General features: G+C 45.8%; 1 protein-coding gene across 1 annotated transcript; it reads left to right on the top strand.

The window, feature by feature from the left end:
• The first annotated feature begins 13,172 nt into the window (after positions 1 to 13,172).
• Positions 13,173 to 23,636, top strand: LOC8023872. The gene is made up of 4 exons (XM_002403412.4): positions 13,173 to 13,227; positions 21,214 to 21,236; positions 21,310 to 21,347; positions 22,373 to 23,636. Exons 2-4 carry the CDS (start codon positions 21,221 to 21,223, stop codon positions 22,802 to 22,804), a joined length of 486 nt encoding a protein of 161 aa, XP_002403456.4. The 5' UTR covers positions 13,173 to 13,227; positions 21,214 to 21,220; the 3' UTR covers positions 22,805 to 23,636.
• The last annotated feature ends 487 nt before the right edge of the window (positions 23,637 to 24,123 follow it).

Raw genomic sequence — 24,123 nt, 5'->3', positions numbered from 1 at the left:
CGACCTTTGGAATATGAAGATTAATTTGGGAAAAACACTTTTTACGGATAACAAAGAAAACAAACACGCTAGTGTTTTTCTATTCAATTAATGAATTTGTTATTTCTGAAGTTAACTGATTTAAATACCTTGGTGTTACTACGAACAGAACTTTGAGTTGGTCCGACCATGTGAATAATGCTTCCTGGGTGGCCTTTCGAAAGGTCGGTGTTGTATGGCATAAACTTGGAAATGCCCCTCCCCTCCCCCCCCCCCCCCCAAAAAAAAAAAGAAAATTAAACTGTTAGCCTACACTTCCCTCATTCGACCTAGCTCGAATAATACACCGTAGTCTGGGATCCATTAAAAAAAAAAACATTTCGACATTTTAGAAAAAATTTACAGGCGCGCGGTTCCTTTCATTCATAGTAAATTCAAACGCACAGATTCCCCATCACTGCCAATACAGACAAATCAAATACTTACTCTTCAGCTCTGGTGTAAAATTGCCAGTTTGAATTCCCTTAATCAGCTTGTCAATTCTAAGATTTCTCTTGATCCTTGTTTGTGCGGTAGTCAGCTTTCAACCAGATCGACAAGACACAACCACCGGTACTCCTTAACACCATTTTTCGCGCGTACTAATATAGTTAAGTTTTTATACTTTCCTCGGACAATAACCGATTGGAATTCATTGCCCCTGGAGTTGTGTTCTTTCCCTGATTTCGCATTATCATTAGAATCCTTCCTATATGATTGAGCCTCTCAGCTTGGTAGTTTGAGTGTAGCCCTCTCATATCTTATATGTATAGCTTCCATATTATTCGGAAAAAGAAGTCTTAACCACCAAAATGGGAGTTTTTGGTGCACTTGTCAAATAGTGCGTTTCAAACGTCGTCGCTTTCCTAGTTGGCTTTACCACCAGGCGTGGCCCCATCGCCTATCAACGTTGGGCTTGTTTCGAGCACAAGTTGTGGCCCCTTCGTTTTTGTTGCGCTAGTTTCGGCGTTATTTTTCTTATTTTTCTAGTCCGTAACATGCGGCAGGGTGTCGGTCTTTGGTCCAATTTGTTTGCCGCGTTCACCATACAATACAAAACGCAGTGTTGGTAGCAGAATGTTGCTTGTCGATGAAAGCGCCAGCCTAATTGAAACGCAATGTCAATTTCCGAAGACCCTGTGACTGGACCATAGAGCTCTGCTGCGAAATGAATCGTTTCACTGCGGGTATTTACGCAGTTACCCTGACGGACCCCCCCTTCATCAGAACGTTCCTTGTCGGAGCCACCCTCTCGTTCACGGCGCACCAGTCAGGACGTCATTCTGAAGCATTGAAATGCTTTTTATCAGAATCCCCAACCCTTATGTTTTGTCCGTCCGTCCTCCTGTCCATCCGTGCAGTACTCGCTCAATTTAGCGGAGAAACTGAATTGGCGTTTAGGTCACCTGACGCCCATTGATGTCACTTGACATCAATGGAGATTAAAAAAAATATAGAAAACGCAGGGAAATTACAGACTGCACTGGTCCCTTCACGGAGGGAGTCAGGGCCCAGTGCAGTCTGTAATTTCCCTGCTTTTTTTTTTTTAATGATGTGTCTCTTTTGGTGCAGTCAGTTGGTTTGACCCCATTGTTAGAGGTCCGGTGTCGTATCTTCTGTTGAGAGAGGTGATGCGAAGAAGGTTTCCCTTTCCACCCTATATAAAGGGTTCTGTGCAAAATAAAGGTTTAGCTGTGTTTGAGACGTTCTCCTTCTCTTCCATGTTCTCGTCTGTCAATACATCAGTCTCGGGTTTTTCACTAAAATGTTTATCCTTATTGTTTCTTTAACGACTCTTTTTATATCATTCCGATATAAAGACCTCTGACCAGTACGAAAGTTTGTACTGGTCAAGACCGGAAGTTCTACATAAAGAGAGGAATGAGATGAAGGGAGACGTTAAAGAAACATTAACGATAAAACCATTTCGTCGTTTACCCTGAGACTGGTTTTTTTTTGAAGAGCAGATAAAGTCAATCGGAAACTGCATAATCCAAGCCTCGGTGCAGCTTGGAAGCAGGGCCAAAAAGTTCCTCAGATTGTAAACAACACCTTATTTTTTGTTCTTGAGAGAGAAGAGAAGATGTTTGAAGCGGTACGTGTTAATATTTGGGAAGCTTTGCGCGGGTTGGGGTACATAGGGCAGCAGTCGCCATGTTCATTGAGGTCACCCAGATGTAGGTCCCGGAACCCACTCCCGTTGTCCTTGACGTTAAAGGGACCATGAAATGACTTTTTTGCTTTTTCCACATAACTTTTACAATAAACCGTCAATGTTCACTGAATGCCGAACAGGCATCCGTTTTCGTCTCGGTTTATTAACTTCTACACAAAAAATTAATGAAATATCGACTTTTTCTTGACCGCAAAACAAGCCGTGACGTACGATGTTTCCGGAACCGGAAGTTCTCTCTGCAGTAGGAGATGGGAGCGTTAGCGAGTTGGGGTGCGCCGGTGGGTTTTACTGCGCCGATGTCACCGACGTATTTTCTGAATCGGCGCCTCTCATCGCCGCATCGCAGCTGAACGAAATTCAATGAGATACGTTGCGCTACAGCGACAGCATGGGACTAGTCCCATACGCCGGTATGCCTGTTGGGAAGTGCAGATGGGAACAATTTGCCGCGGCGTTTTTCGCGGTCTCGGAGATGCAGGAGCAAGCCGACGTTAAAAAAGATACGTTTGAACTGTCAGCAAGAGCCACGTAAATACCTGTTCACACTCGGAGCGGACGCGCGCGTTTGATGAAGTGCTGTATTCGCGCTGTTGGTAAGCGCTTCGGGACCGATCTTTTACAATTGCAACTCGATACTGACGCGACACTCGGCAAAGAAAGGTTGGACCGGTATTGCACGTATACCTCCCACGAACTGTTACAGCTCGACAGTGACGTGCAGTCTGTCAGAATAAAAATGGCATACCAATAATAAAGTGTACATACCGTGCTACGAAGGTAATCCATACAGCGTTTATTTCAGCTCTATATCACACAAAACAAGGAGAGGATCGACGAGGGTCCCTTTTCGACGAGTGTTCGTCAACACTGCCTCGGAAAACAAGGGGAAGAGATTGACCTCACCTCTTAACCTAAAATTGAGGTCAGCGATCAAACTATAATACGGAAGGGTCCACAAGGGTAGCGCGGGCATATTCCATTCAGTACGCCAGCCGGTCGTAGGCAGACAGTCTTGCGACGAAGCAACGCTGCGCCGAGTCGGAGTGCCTGCTAGGCCTATATTCTGAGAGTTTCGTCGGAGCGGGATTCGCGGCTGTTGTCGCTCTTCTCGGGTGTTTGTGGATCCAGCGTTCTTGTTCGTCGTGGTTTGTTTTAAGTACATTTCTTTCTTGCTGCTTGAAGTCGGCACGCGCGAGATGAACACGTAGAAAAATAAACGTTCAGTCAGTCAGAGTTTTGAGAGGAAGGAAACCAAAGGAAATAACCGTTCTGAATCTGAACTTGGCCCTGCCCTACTGCGCACGCGCAGTAGTTGCTTCGTTTACCACACGATAGATGGCGCTTGGCTCTCAGCATTATCAAATTTGGCAATTTTCGCCACACATCTCTAATTATGCTACAAAATGTGGATCTGAATATTATTTAACAAAACTTTTAGGAAACATTCGCCGGCTATTTATTGTTTACGATCGCGGTGCTGGTGAGGTAGGCTCTTACCCAATAGGCGATGTGGATTCGGCTTACGTGCACCGATTCTGCGTATGCATCGTAGTGAAAAGGCAGAGCTTTCGAAGGAAAGAAGTCGCAAAAGAGTCCAGTTTTCCTTTAAAAGTTCTATAGCAAATAATTTTTTTTGGCTCCCTAGTCTTGTGTTTTTGTGTTCCTTTTCACACCTTTTACGACGTGCGGTGGATGAAATTCGATTTTAAAATCATTTCATGGTCCCTTTAAGGGCCTTGTATTGTGGGTTTGACGGCGTGGTCTCTTGCAAGTGTATATCTCATCTGTTTTGAAAATGCTTTCAACAAAAGAGAACTTTGCGTAGATGGTGGTTGACAATGATGGTATTGAGGGTTGGCCCGTTTGTTCTTTTGTGAATGAGCATGTTCTTTGCATCTGATAGTGTTATCAACAAAGAAAGTCTCTGCGTAGAAGGTGCACGGTTGAGAGTGGCTATGTGGGTATATATTGGATGCTTGAAAAATAAACCAGTCAGCTGAGTTTGAGACCTTACCTTCTGAGTCTGTTCCTTCGAGTACATTTTTTTTTCTGCACCAGTGTCCGGTGTTAAACTACACGAACATCAATTTGGTTTCCACACTCAGTGTATCGGGAAATTTGATTTAAAAAAAATAAAGGCTCTTCACTACCCGAAACGACGGTCAAATGTATTCTAAATAATTTTAAACGATCCCATTTTAAACTGCATTTGGTGCATTCTAGGACTTGAAAAATAAAAGCCGCTGCCAATTTTTTTTTTTAATTCTTGGTAGGGCATGTTTTTCAAAGGCAGACCCTCGGTATCAAAAACTTGGCAGTCCAACCTGCGATAAAAAGGGATCCAGCGGCGCGATCGAATTCGGCTAAGCGGGGAAGGCCCGGACAGAAGATCTGCTGGCGGCTGCCAGAAAGCGGGATTATGTCGGTCGCCCGAAGGCGAAGCAGCGACTGTCGGACGGGAAGCCAGATTCGTCGTCGATCTCGACGTCTGGAGCGCCAATGGTGCGTCGAACGGGGCGCGGGACGAAGCAAAGACAAGCGTAGGAAGCTCCGACAAGCGAGCCGACTGGATGGATGGATCTCGACGGGAGCTAATCTCGGAGGAGGACTCGCTGCAATCTCGCCAGATCCCGAGAGGGCCTGCTAATTAGATCCTCGAGCAGCGCTCCGAATGCATTGTTTGGAGAACTCACGACTCAGGGAAACGCCGTCGATCGGCGAGCGACCTTTGTGCGGATTGACAACGGCGTATATTTAGCGTGCCAGGAAATGCGAGTCCTCGTTCCGGGGGTTCGCGACGACTTGCAGAAAGTGGCAGGAATAGAGAAACGACCCGCGACAAGGGGAGCCGACGGCTAATCTTGGGTCGAAGCGTGAAAGCTTCCTCTTAGGTGAGGCGAGCATGCTGCTGCGCCACAGCTGCCTTAGTTTCATCCAAGAGGGCTTCTGTGTCCTGGTCCCTGGACAAAGATTCAAGGTCGCAAATACAAGCTACCGAAAAAGAGAAAAAAAAAAAAAACAGTCACGGAGATGCTTTTATCGACCAGCCTGACTCCAAGTTTAAATGCTGGAGTTGCTGCATGCCTCGCTTTTGAGCTTGGAGCCCACTTCTGCTAAACCTAAACCTGTAATGTTCGGGAGAGGAACGTGCACTCTTCTTTGTTCTTTTGGACCCTTGGCTGGTTTCGTGCCTCCTCATCCCCGAAGCGGAATCCGAGCGAAGCGGTGGGTGAGGGACCGCTCCTTTCGAGTGGACAGCGTGGACGAAAGAAGGCGCTTGGAGCGCGGAGAATTCAAGTCAGACCGCGTAGAGAAACTCCTTCAAGATATGAGAGCCCGCGTGTACTGTGGCAGTTGGTGCAGGTCTCCCTCAACACGAAGGACAAGCGACTGCGAAGCGCATTCTTGGCTCACGACTCGGCCACGACGACGAGAACGCGAGCAACCGTTTTCCTCCCATTGTCTTTCGAGTAATACTGTTATTACACTTGAAAGGCATTTTAATATATTCTCGTAAATATTATAAAACTTCCTTAAAATATGCGCAAAAAACGTTGAAATATACAAATAAAAAGACTGGAATGCCTAAATAGAGATAGTGCATTCAAAATACATTTCAAGTATATTTGTAAATATAGATTTGATTACTCTTTTAGTACACATTTTAACGCAATTCGAATTTTTGTTCTCGTAAATGTAATGCACTCAGAAAACAATTTATTACATTAAAATGCATTTCGAATGCGGGCAACATATACCGATAATACGTGTATTAAATTCGTTAACTTAACCCCTCCTCCCCCTGTCTCTGTCTCTCTCGTCCGTAAACACTGAAAAACGATAACATTTCTTCTATACTTCGTTCCAGCTTCGGTCCGAGCGCGGCCCATGTTACGAGCCGAAGGGCCAATCAAACAGCGAAAGAGGCACAACGTCATGATGTGCTCTCTGCAGTTGATAGGACCAGCCGCTATTCGCCGTCTCTCTGTGCGCGCTCCTCCGCCGGCTAGTCCTATCAAGCGCAGAGAGCACGCCATGACGGTGCGCTTTTTGCGCTGTTTGTTTGGCCATTTGGCTCGTAACATTGGCCGCGCTCGGACCGAAGCTGAAACGAAGTATAGGGGCTGTTTTTTTGGACGTTGTTTTAGCGACTGCACCGAATTATTTCTTTTCGTAAGAGATGTCGTCCACGAACTTCGAAATAGTGCATTCCGCTTGACAGACTTTCGAGAAGGAGATAGGACACTTGGAACCTTAATAATCGCCGAGGTGGTCAGCGGCCAAATGATTCCCTTCAATATGTGGGCAGTTCCCTTCAATATGTGGGCACTGGAGCAGTTAACGGGACTGTGATTCTGGTGTTGAGTACTTCGTAGTGTTTGTGTTTGTTCGTTTCTAATGTGTATTTGTGGGATGTGTATGTGCGTATAAATTCCACAGGGCCACTATTTCCTAACAAAGTCCAAAATATCTAAATTAAAAAAAAAATCAGTGTCTTTTTTTGCCTTATTTTGTGGTTCCATCAAAAAGAATTCAACAAAATTTGTGTTAGAAAGGCTTCTAAAAAAATTAAGCGGCAAATTTTATCTAGGAGTTAAGTAAGTTGTCAAAATAAACTCTGGGAAACCTCCAAAATGTTTTTAAAAAGTTTCAATACGATTCCAGAAAATGTTCAACGCAAGTTCACAAGAATTTGACTACAGGTTTTTGCGAGGGACTTGCCGAGAGTTCGATGCTGGTCCGGCGGCAGGCTACGGCGGTGTCAACCTCGACTTGCGAGAAATCCTCCCGCCGATGTCCTCTCCTCGGATCGTGACCGTCAATCCTCATTCTTGCGCCTGGCGGCCCGTCCCTCTCTCCTCGCCTCCACACCAACGACTACCCCGCTTCCGGCAGCTCCTCCCGGCTGCCCCTCCATTCCACGCAGTCCCCTTCACCATCCCCCGAAAAACCCCGGTATCTCCACCATGGGTCCGTCCCGTCTGCCAGCGAGTCTGGGCTTGCACCTGCAAGCCGTTCCAGGGAGCAACGGGAACTAGACCCCTTACTCGGCCGGTGGCGCTCGACGGCGCGGGGCTTCGAGAGACTCCGGAATGCTGGTCTCGGAACTTGCTAGCTTATCGAAGAATGCCCGGACGAAACGCACATGGTATCGCTACCATTCCTTGTGCAAACTGGTTTGGTATGCACCGAATAGAGTTGTGTAATGTTTGCCAGGACCGCTATGTTTTGTTTTGCAACAAATAATGCATTCGATTTCCAACATAAGCCTCGATAAACACTGATTTTTGGTCTTCACCAAAAATAGACATCGAAAAACACCGAATATGAGAGAGTAAAATGCAAACCAAGAAAAAAAACACCGCGTTTGTGATAAAAAAAATAAATACGGGAGCCTAGCTATTCCTTGTAAAGTTATGGATACGACCTGCTCGGTAACGTCGTGAGATCACGTGCTACGCTTCATCATTCAAGAGTCAGCCGCGCGTACCGAAGGTCTCCAAGGTACATCGCAGGCTCAACGTAACTCAACATCTAGCTGCTTGCGCTCGCTTTCAATCTTCTCGTGGAGCACAATGGAGAACAAAAACACTCGTGCCGCATAGCAAAGGTGTCGATCGGGCTGCGGATCTCACGGTCCGTGGTTCGATTTACTCTGAGGTGCTCGGTTAAACTCGCCTGTTACAATCAATTACGCCTCATAATAATTGTATGATACATTGAAATACTTCATTTTATTTCATTTATTATACTCCCAGGGCTCAGAAGGCACTACAGAGAGGAGTGGAATTATATACATCAATATAAAGGGAACAATGAAAACAAAACGCAAAAAACAAAACACAAGGTACAGAATCGCTATGGAACATTATTAAGAACATTAGTTATGGCGGTTTTAAAATCAGCAGCGTCAGTAAGTGAGACTACGAATGCGGGAAGGCGATTCCAGTCGACGGAGGTCAGGGGTAGGAAGGAAGCATAAAAGGTGATGCAGTAGGGGATTCCTACTTTTAGTGGATGATCGGTGCGCGGCGATATGTATGGTGGTTCTGAAAATAATGAGGTTCGAAGTGCTGGGTTAGAGTGATAAATTTTGTGAAATAAGCAGAGGCGAGCTATTTTTTTACGAAAGGAGAGGTTCGGCAAAGATAGAGACGCTTTCATGGAGGTGACGCTGGCTGTATACGGTGATAGTTAGAAAGTATTAAACGTGCGGAGCGATTTTGAATGGATTCAATGGATGATGCTAGGGATACGCCAGGGTTCCAGATAGAGCTTGCATACTCAAGTTTGGTGCGCACTAAAGTTTTATATAGGAGAAGTTTAAGCGAAACAGGGGCAAGGAAAAAGTTTCTTCTGAGATAGCCTAATAAGCGATTAGCGTTGTCATTGATATATTCGACATGGATGTTCCAGAAGAGATCGTTAGTTATATGAACACCGAGATATTTATAGGTTGACACAGAAAGCAAGGTGGAGTTTTTAATACAGTAGGAGGGACAAGTGTTATTTTCACGGGACACTCTCATGGATTTACATTTAAAGGTTTTAAGTTCCATAAGCCAATTATCGCACCAGCGGGTGACGTTGTTAATATCGGTCTGAAGAGCAGATCTGTCCTTATAAATTATACACAGTTATCTGCGAATAGGCTAATAGAAGAGGATACACGCGTGGGAAGATCGTTAATATATATAAGAAATAAAAGCGAACCTAATACGGAACCTCGTGGGACACCGGACTTGACACGTGAGGTTGAAGAATTAGTTCCGTTAGCGTGAACAAATTGGTAACGGTCTGATAGAAACGATTCTATCCAAGCGATTATATTAAGATCTATGTTACATTTACGGAGTTTATGAAGAAGCAGCGCTTGAGGAACCTTGTTAAAAGCTTTTGAGAAATCAAGAAATATGCAGTCAGTCCTGGAACCCCGATCAAGTGTTATGTGAAGGTCATGGGTAAAGGTCAGGAGTTGAGTTTCACATGAATAAAACCTTCGAAATCCATGTTGCGCCGAGTTAAAAAAGGAGTTTGAGTCTAGAAAATTGAAAATGTTAGAGTAAATGATGTGATGAATTTGGCCGCTATATTTTGGACCATGGGGACCTCGTTCTGTCGAAACGGTGGACGCACAATCTCAACGTGCACAAAGGGAAGTCGCCGTACTTGACTGTGCGCCGCCTCTTGCCTTCACTTGCTGGGCGCTTCCAAGATGGTGTCACAACTTGTCCCCTCGTTGCTTTCGCCTCCTTCCTGATCTCGATGATGGTGCGTACACCAACTCCAAGCAGATTGCTGACTTCGATGCAGGACTCCTCCACAGTGAGGCCGGGCTGGCCGGGCCTGGCAGGCGGTGCGTGTCGCACCTGAACGTACGCGTTCATTATCAGCTGCCGTTCATCTCGGTTGAGCACATAGCCGCTTTTATGTTTCCTGCAGAGGCGCCTTGGTGTGAGACGGCGAGGCTGCACCAGACTCTCTTGAAGAAAGAAAAATCGGAGGAATCGCACTCCGCTGTCTCCACGTTGGGATTCATAACGGAAAGCGCGAAGACCTCATTCGGACTTGTCAAAGCCCGAAACGCAGCGGTTTTTGGTTATCTCTGCTTTCCCTGTTTAACAAACGCATCGAATACACATAATTTGTCCAGAAAGGCTATCAAGCTAAAACCAACAACCATATATGCATTACTTACCAAAATTACAATTTATGTTTATTTACAGAGCAAATAATGCTTTATTTTCGCCTCTTATTTTATATAATTGCATTACTGCTCTAACTCAGGCCTGTAATAGACAGGGAATTTTTAAATCTTTTTAGTAACGAACAATTTTCGTTGCCACTAAAGCCTACATTTTACTTCAACCCTCCAGAGTCAGTATTGTAGCAGCCTAAAATACATGATTTTCCTCGGCTAGGTGGCGTAAGGTGCCGCCCGCTACAAGGTCTGTAGCCAATATCTATTCATTGGAGCAGAAGAAGGGGCGTTTTCAGCGAACTATTTTATCGCCTTCTGAGGGGTTTGCAGCGGGCGCTTCCCGCTTGTTGGAGGAGCTTCTTCTACCTTCTTTACTTGTAACCGACTATAGAGCTCTCAAAATCGCGAACCTTGGTGTATATACTAAGTAGCCTATGAACATTCTATTTGAAAAATAATCTACTTGTTTAATTTTAGTGACTTCACAATTGGGTCCTACCCGAACGGGCACTCACCCCTTTCTAAGTCATCTCACAGCATAGTAGACCATAGGAAAACTATAGACAATCTCTATGAAGGTGCGTCAGTTATTTGGGGTCGCCGTATTTTCGTCACATACTCTGAGCCAGAGATGGCAAAATTACTTTCAAAAAGGTAGTAAATTATATTACTAATTACTTTTTCTAGAAACTGCGAAAAGGAAATTAACATACATTACATATTACCATAGACTAAAAGTATTGACATTACAATTACTTTCCGAAAGTAATGAAATTACTTCGATATTACTTTTTCAAAACCTTAATCCAGTAATTTGTGCTCATTTTATTTCCAGTATATCTACCAAAACTGAGATCTTCCTGTTTACACCGCAGTAGCCTCATGTGCCTCAAAGTGAACCATACTGAACCGTCGTTCCGCTGGCGTACACGACAGAACTAGTAAACATGATGAATAGCTTCTTTAGATTTGACTCAAAGACAGTCGACTCGCCGTTTTCGCTGTTCATTCAACGGTCAAGGTCTTTAGTTAAAGGGTGATATGATGCCATCTTCTTGAATCCGAAGAAGGTATAGCATGTGTCAATAACTTAAGCCGGGCCATGGGAGCTCGTTCTAACAAAAAGTCATGTAAAAAGTTTCCTTTCCGACTCGAACGCAGACTAATTACTTTCTCCCAAGGGTACTAGTTGACGCAACCCCGGTCATTCACTTCGAGGAGTATAGTGTTCGAAAACACCCAAAGAGCCGAAGTTATGGTGTATTATCACACAAGGAAATGTTTGCTGGGCAGAAGCGTCGCCAGTTAAGGAAAGGCCCGGCGCCAGCGTTCTAAAATGTCTACTTTCCCAACAAACGGGTGGCGATAACTGCTCGTTTGCTTATTCCCTAAAAAACTTCCCAATGAAAGACAGAGAGGCATACCGCGGGTGGCACCTGCTTCGCTCGCTTCCCGTCTTTTACGACTACAAAAAGCGTAGCGTGTAAACATTCAGGCATATCCTACTCGTCACACTGAATGCTGTCGGATGAATCCTCAGAGGACAAATTATGGTAAGCAAATGCTCAAATGCACCCTGCGGTATTTACCCAACAGCTTTAAAATAGTGATTTAAACCGCAGATCAAAGTTTGTGCAGTTAATGTTAAAAATCTATTCATGATTGACTGTTTTTTTCTGTTTATTATTATTATTATTATTATTATTATTATTATTATTATTACTATCATCCTCATCATCATCATCTTTACTTACCAAGGCCAAGGATACTCACGAAACGTTCTAGAGCCTTGACAAGTCCTTTGGGATTAACTGTTTATTCCGGTCGTTTGTCGTTCACGATGGTCGAAAGTTACAGTTTTACTTTATTTGACGAAAGAGCAAGGCTTGGGATCCGCGTGTCTTCTTTCAGGTTTTAGGAAGTGTTCACCTCACTGGTGATGTGCCCCTCTCACTGTAGCCTATAAGCCGTTCGCCCCTAAGTTGGCAGTGCGGTGGAAGCTATATGCTCGTGGGAAAAGTCACACGTCTGTGTTTCACCACGTAAAACGCAGAGGCGATGAAAGGAAGGTGGTTGATTGGTTCCGGTGAGCTCCCAATGTCAGCTTGGCAATGACCGTAGTGTAGTACCCTCGTGACGCCGTGAATATTTTTTGCCGGGGAGTTTGTGAGACGCAGCCCTCCAGCGATGACTTTTCTCCATTTCCTTTCAAGTCCGCCTTTGTGCGTCTGTCGTGTTCCTCGCACGACGCTTGGCACTCAGATGCCCGTCAATTTGCTCCGATAATCTCTCTCGCAATATTTCACCATTTTAAATAATTTTTCCTTTTTGTATCGAAGCTCGCAAACGAACTCTCCCATCTGGGACAAAAGTTTAATTTTAAAAGTAATGAGTAATCTTCTCAACATTACCGTCTGAAAGTAATTCATCACATTACTAAATTACTAGCCTAGAAATGTAATCAATTGCATTACTCATTACGAGAAAAAGTAATTTAATTACTGTCATTTCATTACTGTAATGACATTACTGCCATCTCTTCTCTGAGCACATGTGTACTTGAGGCGATTGCTGCGTCAACGTTCCGCGCAAATTTGTCTCGAGTAACTTTTCTTCCGCTGGATTGGCGGTCGGGTCACCGCGGCTCGGGTATGGCGCCCGCCACTGCCGGAGGACGACGTTCGGAAAATGGTCGATTGGCGGGGAGAGAGCCCCATCAAGGGCAGCCTCTAGCCATGTTCGCCGGTGGTGCACGGGCAGAGCTCTTTCCGAACGACGCCACGTGAGCACCGGCCTCGAAGGCTTCGTCCGAGTGGCTTCCGAGTGCTGTCGGGCGCGGCTTCTCGGGAGCGCGGACGAAGCGATCGGCGGCCGTTGCGAAAGTTCCGGTCGTCAGCCCGTGCTGATCCCGCGACAGAGGGCAAATATGGAAAGCAAAAGTGCCGCGTCCACGGTGACGCTGCAAAGCGTGTCTCCGGTACACGAGCGGCACGTGCCCTCCGCGGGCTCGGTCACGGAAACGGCGGCGACCCGTCGCGATCAGAGGTCGAGCCCAGCGTCGAGCCCCCTCGTTGGGCCCTCCTCCCAGCGATTACTCGGCCACCTCTGGCTCGAGGTGACGCGGAGACTTCGCTTGCTTTGCATAAGAACACCCTGATGACGACCGCAAAAAGTCGCGAGCTCCTCTCGCGTACGGCCCCTTTTGTTGTTCTTCGGCGCTCCGACTTTCGCAGCGAACAAGCGCCTATATAAGCGGGCCGCGCGCGCGTGTCAGACGAGTCCCGCAGTCAGTCAAGGCGCAGCTGCAAGGTCTGCCGTGACGAGCGACGCGGTAAGTCCGCCGCCACAGCCCGACGCTCTGCAAAAAAATGTATCTCTTTGTATGTTTCTACGGCCTTGATGGAGATACGCCTCAACGGGTGATCGTTCTCTTAGCTGTAGATGACAAATTTAGCCAGTGCAGTACAACCGTTAACCTGGGGCTTTTAATGTGCATTAGGCCGTATAGTGGTTACACGAACGCGTGCCGGTACGAAACTCACCCAGACCGACGCTCTTCGGCAAGCCCACGGATTTATATGCCTTCGTTTTAAGGGTGCCACCTTCTTGAGCATCGAGAATGTGTGATTAGGCCTTCCCAGTGATCTTTATGACAATTGCTGGATCGCGCCTCCCACAGCCGCGAGTGAAGCCACCGGACGGCCACATGCTCGTAGATGAATCGCGGTTTTGCTAGCCTCCCAGAGGCTGGCAGCAGCGTGCTGAAGATATGTTTTCGACTCGTTCGTCGTCATTCGCTGATGGCGTTTTTTTAAGACCCTATGTAAGCCTTGAGACTTGCTCCTGAGAGCACGTGGAAAATTTTCCCAAAGCGCAGTGCCGCAGGAAAAAGGCACAACTCGTAGAAAGCAAGTTTCGTCGGTCTCTCGGCGTGATCAAAGCTTTCGTGGCACGCCGAAATGCTGCGTCTCTGTGCGTTCACAAGCTTGGATACCGATCAGGAATCGGCGTCTCGGCAAAGTTTTACAGGTGTGTCAGGCGTAGATGTCTTTGCATCATATATCGGCCGCGGAGTTTTGGATCGTCCAGCTGTTCCGGCGATTTGTTATCAATAAAGGGGGGGGGGGGGGACAATCTGTACGGTTGCTTTTATGCACTATTAACCATGGCTATGCTCAAAATCTACTCTAATGGATCACATGACAACACAAATAGAGCAACGCTGTGGAGCAAGGATGGTTTTCGTAGGGCAAAAGTACAAGACGGCGAGATTGAAAATCTTTGAGACGCTTCCCATTTGACTGTGTGCAATCGGTTGACCAATCACAATTAGACGAGCCGCGCTCAAACTTGATGTCCCGTGTAATGGTTGATAATGAGCCAGACCACTGGTGTGGTGTGGAGCTGTGTGCGCGGTATTCTGTAAACCGTCTAACGTGTGCACGGTATTCTGTAAACTGTCGCTACTGGACGCTGGATCAAGCTCACTGCTGGACTGCGAGAGCCGCAAGTTGCAAATACAGTCGTCAGAGTAAAGTAAAGCGCTGCTCTAGATGCACCTACGGCTTGACGCACATTGCGCTCGCAAAACGCATCCACACGGAGTCGAATCTTGATCGGTATCCAAGCTTGCGAAGGCAAAGAGACACCGTACTTCTGCGTGCCAAGGAAGCTTTGAGGACGCCGCGAGACCGGCGAAACTTGCTTTCGGCGAGTTGTGCCTTTTTCCTGCGGCACTGCGCTTTCGTAAAAATTTCCACGTGTTCTCAACGGCAAGTCTCAATGCCTACACAGGGTCTTAAAGACCGACGACCAGTTCGCGCTTTCCACTTTTCGCCCGCTTCCTCCTCTCCCTCTTACCCCTTCCACCCATGCCCGCCCCTGTTGGTTCCTTCTTTCCATCGTTCGCTTCCCTCGCCCGAAGGCGTGGAGAGGAGGGTCTTCTGCCTTGCAGAATCTCGAGTCTGGTCGTCGGCCTTTAAAAACCTTTTTCGGCGAATGACGACGAACGAGTTGGAAACGTGCCTTCAACACGCTGCCGCCAGCCCCTGCAACGCTAGCGAAACCGCAATTTCCCTATGAGCAAGATGGCCGTCCGGTGGCTTCACTCGCGCTGCAGGGCTGCAACGATCAAGCGGGGAAGCGTGATCCAGGAATTGTCATAGAGATCAGGGGGCCTTCCAGGGAAGAAATTGGCGTCTGAATGGCATCAGCTACCGAACATTCGCTCCCATTTCTGACGCACGCCGTGAGACGTGGCGCAGCATGACAGGAAAGGCTAGGAAAGACTAGAGTGCCTCAATGTTGCTTGCCAACTGCGCCAAGATAGAGTTCCGACTTTTCGGCCGTGGCCACTATTTCGCCTCCCGCGATGTGTTGAACTCGTATAGGTGAAACCAGTGGTTCGACTTGTGCCCGTGAAAATGCGGAACTATGAAGCACTCGTTGAGATCAGAATAAGGTTTTCCAAGCAGAGGCTTCCTCGACTCGGTAATGAAACGAAGCACCTTAATCTTTGCTTGGTAATCTCTACAGTCTTGAAATCCACTCTCCCTTCGCTGTCTCTAAAACCCAATGACTTTATTAAATCTATGTTGTCTTCGGTAGGCATAGGGTGAAGCCTTTTACAGTAGATTATCAAGTGCTCAGCCCTCTCGTCCTCCTCTCCACAAGCAGTGCACACTGTATCCATTTCCTGGTACTTCACTCTGTATGTTCTGGTTCGCAGAACACCCATCCTCGCCTCAAACAACAATGAGCTTCCCCTAGAATTGTCATAAATGCTTTCTTTGGCAATAACTGTTTTGTTTAATCTATAGCTTTCCAGAGCCGTCTTTGTCTGCATTCCCTCTAGCCACCGATCTCTTTCTGTGGCCTTAACTTTCTTCTTAAGTGAGACTTGCTCTTCCGTATCTTCGCTATAGCCCAAATACTTTCCTCTTAATTTCTTAGTGCGCTGTCTCCACTTTGTGTCTACACTCCTCATGTATAAATAGCTGAATACCTTTCGTGCCCATTGCTCCCCATCCACTTGCCTCAACGTATCCTCAAATTCTATCTTGCTCACCGCTTCCCTGCTCTCAAATGACGCCCATCCCATGTCTCCTTGTACTCCCTGGTTTGGCGTTTTGCAATGTGCCCCCAAAGCCAGTCTACCTACTCCGCGCTGTTTTATTTCTAGTCTCGCATGCACTTCGGATTTCATGCGGCGAGAGGTTTTGGTGTTGCCATCTAGCGGAAGCGCGGCACAGCCCATTGTGATGACTCCGCCACTGCTTCTCAGAGCTGAATGGGCTTTCGTTCAGCCTCACTGTCTGGCTAGTGACTTTTTAATTTTGTCTTTTTTTATCATGTTCTTGCATTCGTCGTGGACAATTACAAATTCTGCGTCTGGCAGATCTTCGTCCGAGGCTATAATGCTGCTAACTGGAGTGTTCTTATTTAGTTTTTGTCCTGGGCAAAGCAAAGTGAAGACGCCCATTTTTAACTCCACTACTGTCTTAAATTTACATCTTCTTTTCTGACCTGACAGTTTTAGAAAAGGCCCTTGTCCCACTTCCTTGGATAACAATCAAAGGCACCACTGTTGTCCTGGTTTCCTCCCTTGAGATAAACTTACTAGGTATCTATCCCGATTGTTGCATCTTTAACAAATCAGGGGCAGTCGTGTACCCATTTGCTTTTATACACATCCTGGACTTTACGAAGCTTAATAATGTCACCAGCAGCACCATGTTTATTATTTTAGTAATTGCAGTGAAGAAATTAATGCTCCCTGCATATAAAGTCTGGATGACTGAGTTTTTACAGGGTTAATGCAAAGATAGATGTTGCATTCTGAAGAGGCACACAATTTGAAAGCTTAAGAGGCATACACATGGTTGAAAAACCCCGAGACTGCGGGTAAACGACACAACACTAAAAAGTCTCTATACAATTAGTCTATACAATATACAATTAGTCTATACAATAAAGTCTGGATGACTGAGTTTTTACAGGGTTAATGCAAAGATAGATGTTGCATTCTGAAGAGGCATACAATTTGAAAGCCTAAGAGGCACACAATTTGAAAGCCTAGCTCGAATCTTATTTAAAAAAAAAAAAAAGATTATACACAACAAAAGTAGAAGAAACAAATAATCATAGTCAAGCTTCGAGTGAAAAGCGTTTTGTGAAATGGTCTTTATCAATGAGTCGTTTTGTTAAGATCGTGCATTTAAACTAACAAATCATTGGATCGACAGCTAATTCTCCAATGACAGCCATTTGAGACAATGCACAGATTTATATCTTATGTGATGACCGTAATGACAATACAATTAAAAAAAAGAGGAGATGTTGGATTTTTTTATATCTTTCCGGCGAGTGAAAAAAAACACTTTTGTGATCCAGTTACGATTACTACCAATAAAGCGCAACAAACCCAGGAAAGTAGATTGTTGGGCTAGTTGGTTTTGGAATTTGCACTGTGCTGTCTGTTTCTTGCCTCTTTGTCCCTGTTTTTTGAGCGCTAAAATGTATTCCAAACCCAGGAACACAGCCAGTAATTTAGGAAATTATATTACATTTTCTCTTGCTGGCCATGAGCCGTCTACAATAATGAACACTCGTAGTATTGAACAGAAACGTCCAACAACTCGCATATTATTGCACAGAAAAAAGAAAAAAAAAATCCCGATGGCGTCTACCGGTAGGCGAAATAGGGAGCACAAAAGTATGTACATTCAGCAACGGTTACTTTTTTTCTTTTTTCTCGATCACAAGAATACGCCGCGTCTACCACATCGTAAAAAAGACTTGTTCGAATGAGGGATCATCGGGGCCTTGTTGTTTTTGTTGTTTTTTTTCGTTTCGGACATCATAAAAAGGTCTGTTCATTCTTTCAACTTTACAGCGCGACAGGTGACGACACGGAGAAAAAAATTCGAGTGCGGGGGAAAAGAAAAGGCGGATTATCGGATTATCCTTGGTGCAGAGTCCCGCCATTGGAATCCGTACGGAGAACGAAACAGAGACTCGCCAAGAAAAGCAATACATAATGCAAAATAAAACATGATTCGTAACACGATTCGAGCACACCCCCATCGTGCTCGCCCACTCCTTTTTGCCCTGTATTAATACAGTCTCTACTTCCCCAGTTGTTTTTCCCTCGGATATGGAACTTGTACCTTTTTCGGTGTCGTATGTTGTGTCACCACCGAGAGAACAAGAACCAACCAGAGCGCCCCGTCCCAAAGCAAGCAATCACGCCGTAATGCAATGGCGCGCGATGTAAACAAACAGGGCCTCCTCACATTTCGGGTATCACGTGACATTCACGTGCTGCTCAGTAGCACCCCCTAGCGTGGTTCTCGCCGCGAAGAGAGTTGTCCCACCTAACTCTGGGAGGGCCGCCAGCTCAGCAACATTGAGGCACTCTACGAAAGACCGCGAAGCGCGAAACCGCGCCCTCCCGCGCCGCGCTAATGGGTTCCCTTTAGCCTGCTAGCAGCCACCATTTCATTGAAAATGTAAACTTGATAGCAGCTCTGTACGAGAAATTATGTCCGAAGTCGGATGGTTGCCGGCCTTTGCGAAGCTGTCGATGATCGGAGAATTTTAACAATTCTCACCGCATGTCAAAACCTTGAAGAAGGCGTTCATCGTCATCTTCACTAACGTCATCTTTTCCCAATATTTTATATGACATTGTTAAGCGAAATTTATCATGCATTGTGGTTCTTTGCTCACTGTCAAAATATAGCAATAAAGAAACAAAAAAGAAAACATCCCAGATAGCTGAGCAATAAAGAAAAGAAAAATCCTAGAGAGCTCAGTTGGCAAAGCACTTGGCTCACCATCTGAAGGTGGTGAGTTGAAATCCAGCCGGGGACTCAAATCTCTTGATATGGTTCCCAGTGTGCGTACCGCTTTTCGATGTCGGGTTTTCTTTACAATCGGTGAAAATCGGATAATCAAACACATTCTTCGTTAATACCGGCTGCTATTAACTCACCCGCGTTTTCTCCGTCATCCCAATCGTCTTTCACAACCAACTCTGTACATAGACTTCCCGGCATTCTTTTCGGCGCCGCGGACGGCGCTGCATGCTTTGCAACAGGTTTCTTTGGCACACCTAGCTTGAGGTGGCGCGTCATCGCACTGAAGGCGTTTCTCGTTAATAAAGAGTTTTAAAGCATAAGATGCTTTTAATGGAACCCCCCCTCGCAAAATGTTTTTCTGTCCGTCCGTGCATTTGGCGCTAAATTTAGCGAGAAAAATGAATTGGTGTTACGGTCAGGTGACATCTCTTCGTGACACGTGACCGACGTCCCGTAGCCTATACACCAGTTCAGTTTCCCCGCTCTATTTAGCTAAAAAAATTGATGTTCCGTGATCTGACGTCACGAGACCAATTTAGTTTGTATCGAAAAAGTTTGATACAAATCAAGGTTCTTCACTCCCCGAAACGACCGTTAATGTCTTTTAAATACTTTGAAATTATTACTGCGTTTCATGGATTCTGGGACTTTGGAGAGGTCTTTGTAGGCCTTTTTTGCCTGTCCTCAACGAAGACGCGGCTACTGCGCGTGCGCGCGAGTTATTTGCACAGTTTTGGAGCTCGTAGAGGGTTGCAGAGAACGACGCTGGAAACGAGCGACGTTCCGAGTATCACGGGGAATGCGAGCAACTACACAACCCCTCATGTCTGCACTGATTCCCTCCCCCAAATCACTTTTCATTCTTTTTCATCTCAAAACTACCTTTGAAATTCCGCCACCGCCGCCACAATTCAGCCCCGTGGCGGCATCTCGTGGAAGCAGGGCGAACCCTTGCACTCGTTTGCATCCCGGTGAACGGGAAACCTCAATTGAAGGCAGAAGAAAATGTCGGTCGTACGTTAAAATAATCGTTCGTTGGATACCGTAATAAATTGCGGGCATTAGGAAATGCCGGTGTACGAGAAATAATTGGTGGTTGGATACAGGGATCGATTGGAGGTAGAAGAAAATGCCGGCCCTCCGAGGAAACATCGTTGCTTGGATACACTCCTTTATTCTCCTGTACCAAACAATCAGGAGCTTGTAGATGTAATAATAAACACAAATTCGTTTTCCCTAAGACCAACAGATGAAAATGAAGTAATAAGGGCGTTTCAAAGCGTAAATAACAGCAAGAACGATTATGTAAATCACCTGAACATTCTAGCATTCAAATTGGTTCTTGATTTGTTAGCCGCACCTTTGACATTTGTATTCAAGTTGTCAATATCCTCGCTAGGCTTTTTTTTTGTTCTTTTTTGTAAGCGTATGCAAATTGATAATGTTATTTTTCTCTTTAAGGCGGTGATACTAATCTGTTAGACAACTACAACTCGATGTTAATATTATTTAATTTTTTAAACGTTTCAAAACATTTTTTACAGTAAATTGTTTACGTATTTGGAACGTTTCTCTCTACAAACCAAATGACAGCATGGGTTTAGAAAGGGAACGTCCACAGAGTCAGCTTTGCTGTCTCAGAAGAAAACAATAATTATATAAATATCGCAGAAAACTTTCTGTCCGTATATATTGATTTTTTCTAAGGTGTTTAATTTCGTTCATCGTCTATACTATTATATATATATATATATATATATATATATATATATATATATATATATATATATATATATATATATATATATAAAGAAGAAGCAGAAAAAAAACTGTTGTGGCCTAAGACCTTTCACTCGTTTTGTTGAAGTCATATCTAGCTGATCGCGAGCAATTTGTTAAAGAAATAACTCAGTATCATCTTTAATATTAATATTGTATTCCGGAGTGTACAGTTGTTAGCCTACGCTGACGACACTACATTGTTTTCGAAAAGCAAGTCATGTAACAAACTTGAAGTGGCAACAAATCGTATGCTTACGTAGCTGCACAAGTGAACCAAAGTAAATCGATTACCAATAAACAGAAACAAAACTAAATGCACGTTATTCCGTTCGAAAAAAAAACAAAAAACGTTCAAGTATCATCTAATCTAAATATCACTATAGCTGGCCACGTCATCGAAGTACTAAAACGTTTAAGATATTGGAAGATATTTTCGCTAGCAACTGATCGTGGAATAATAATGTAAATTACTATCCTAAAAAGATGCTAACGCCATGCAATAAAAGCTACACGGCTTTGAAGTAAAACATATTTGGTTAGTATCATGACACCCTAATCAGTCAATCAATCAACTGGAGCGTCCTCCAGCTGAACACCTCCTTGCTTTGCCGCAATTCACATGAGGCCCAACCAGCGACACTCTCACATCCTTCTTTTTTTCTCCTTGCTCGCAGAACCAGGATGAAGCTAGTTGTGAGTGAGTACAGCTTTTCGATTCTTTGGAAACGAGGATGCGTTGTGGCTTTCTTAACGGCTCTGACCTCTTCCAGCCCTGACTGTGATTGCCCTCGCTGCAGCATCACCGAGGGTAAGTCACTTTGGATATCATGAACAGTTAGCCCACATCCTGTCAGTCAGCTTTTCGTCCGCGTTCCGATCGAAGAGGGACAAGTATGCAGTGATAAAACACGTTCTTATAGAAAAAAGAAAACAGTTAGAGGTGCAGGTGCATGCCAGCGGATATTTGTCCCGTAAATTTGAATATTATGAGCGTTTGAACCCGAACGTATTAATAGACGAGAGAAAAAGCGAAAAACGAACAGCTGAGTGTGATGTCATCCGCAGAGACTGCCTTGCGCTTACCGCTTGTGAGGGAACACGTGCAGCGCTTGGGGTTGCTCGGGTAAGGCTTGCGGAAGGCGGAAGGGGCTTCAGCGCTCTTTCGAAAGCGCTTTTATGGCTACTTGGTGCGTCAATTGGAAATATAATTTTCATATTCGCAATTCTGGAAGCGAAATGAAGACGATTTAAGTGTTTCTTTTTTTCTCAAATAAAGATCCGCTTTAGTTTTACATTAAGCCGCACAGAATAAAACTGCGCTATTGGTGCGGAAAGCCCGAAACGTTCATAAAACTGACAGGACATTAAAAAAAAAAAAAAAATTGGCACTGCAGAAGCAGCCTGCATAGCACGTTGAAGGCATATAATACTTGAATGGTGGTAGTGCTTAATAGGACTTTCAATAGATCCTTTTTGCGGCTACGACATCGCTATTTAGAGCGCGGTGAAGCGGTATACTGGCCGCAAAAAACAATCTGCTGAGGCTCTCTGGTGAAGTTCTATTACTCAGCCTTAGCGTCGCTAAGGTAGAACACTAAAATAGGAAGCGCGATTAAAAAATTCCCCTAATGTTCATCACCCCTATTCACTTAGCCGAGACGGCTTCTGACTTCGTAGGATGCCGCTTTAGTTGCGTGAAGGAACTGTCAATCTCGCTCTGAAATTAGTGGACGGCAACCGCTAGGGAACGTGCAGCTCCTTTGGCGCCGACACAGCTCCGCAGGGCCTTATGTATGTACGTCTTCGTCAACAACATGGGTGGCATTTGTGCAGAGCAAACGGGCCGCCTACGAGCTGCCAGACGGCGCAGAACTTCTGGTGGGTTCTGTGAAGACGTCCTTTACATGCCCGGCCAAGAACGGCTACTTCGCCGACGTGGACAACAACTGCCAGATCTTCCACGTGTGCAACGTGGTGCCCAAAGACGACGGCAGCGCCGAGGTGCAGCAGTATAGCTTCCTGTGCGGCAACCAGACAGTCTTCAGCCAGCTCAGCCTGACGTGCGCCTTCGCGGAGGAGGCCGTGCCGTGCACCAACGCGCCGGACTTCTTCTACCTGAACGACAACATCGGCGTCGAGAACACGCCGTTTCTGTCTGACGCCGACGTGCAGAAGGCTGCACAGCTGATCCCGGGGTTCAAGGCCGCTGCATCGTCGCTGTCCAACGTTGTGGTGCCAGGGGCGGGGCGCGGACGTCCCTTCTAACCACCGCGCAGCCAAGCAGGCGCGGGCATTCTTTGGGCAACACCCCGGGAAGCCTGGAGAACGCTCCCATGGAATGCGATGGAATTCTTCGCGGCAAGCACAGATACCTCAAAGCCGAGAGGTTACGGGAAATTCACATTGACCTGAGGATTCAAGCTAGAGGACCCGCACGAGCAAGCCTCCTCTCATATGCGACGATGACTATTGAACTAGAATTGCTGCGATGCGAATTTCGCTCCTCCGAGCATCGGGAAGCTCCGCTTTTGTTTTCGGTAGCCAAGAGAATTGTCCTCACTCTTTGGACAGCGTTCATCAGGAGTGTCGACGTCGATCGAATGGGAACAGCAATGTGCAGCTTGGCACCTCCAGCCATGCTCCACAGAGGACTGGGGGTCACACGAGAACCCATGTAGCTTCTCGTGACTGCGGTGGCCTCTCCTGCCACCTGGTCTTCCGCCAGCGAGGTGGTGGCTCACCTCCTCTTGAAGACGTTCGGTGCTCCGGATCGCAATGCCGAGCCGACCACTTCGGCTCCACTGGAATATGTTTGTTAGCGCGCACTCTTTCCTTTCGCAGCAGTGTCGCTTGCGCTTCCGTCTAGATCGGTGTCTGCGCTACCAGCACGATCCTCGGAAAAAGAACCTTCCGATTCCTTTGTCGTTCGGTCGGCGAACCAGCCCTTCCTTTCTGTCCTTGCAACTCGCGCTTGAGGGTTGCTCTTCGCCGGCGCTCTTTCATTCGCTTCGCTTCACGTGTACATAATGGATACAGCAACCCTTTGCATCGGGCATCTTGTACATTGGTTCACATTAAAGGTGCATCAAATCACCGATTTTGGCGTTCGCCGTTTCTCTCCGTAGGCCGCGACCCCCGAGCACACATCATCAACGGTCAAACACTCTATCCGTCCCTCGTTTACAAGTTGGGGATCGCCATCACGTGGAATTAAAAACATTTGACCGTCTAGACGATTACTTCATTGTGTGCTTTACAGGCTATCAGCATGTTCTTTGGAAGGAACCATGAAACATTTTTCTTCAAGATTTCGCTATCACTCTAGATTAGAAAAATACTAAAATAAAATAAAATAAAATAAAAGGTTTTTTTCAATCAAATATTTTGACGTTGTTTTTTTGTTTTTTTTTAGCTATCTTCAACAAACTATATTTTAGGCATCACCGGCCTTTACCCTTTCCCGTATGCTATTTTCTATCGCGAAATTCACAAAAGTGTTTGTGAAGTCGACAAATGAAAATGACGCCAAAATCAAGATTCGAATATACCCGCACCTTTCAGTGCCGTGATACCATTGGAAGACA

The sequence above is a fragment of the Ixodes scapularis genome, unplaced genomic scaffold (genome assembly GCF_016920785.2).
Source record: "Ixodes scapularis isolate PalLabHiFi unplaced genomic scaffold, ASM1692078v2 PGA_scaffold9__187_contigs__length_104089568, whole genome shotgun sequence".
Classification (NCBI taxonomy): Eukaryota; Metazoa; Arthropoda; class Arachnida; order Ixodida; family Ixodidae; genus Ixodes; species Ixodes scapularis.
Note: the sequence above shows the minus strand (reverse complement) of the source record. Positions and strands in the feature narration are given on the sequence as shown.

Excerpts from the sequence above, each read along its gene's own strand:
- LOC8023872 (XM_002403412.4), top strand. Across the intron at positions 21,348-22,372 it reads TCGCTGCAGCATCACCGAGG|AGCAAACGGGCCGCCTACGA; the intron begins GTAAGTCACTTT and ends GCATTTGTGCAG.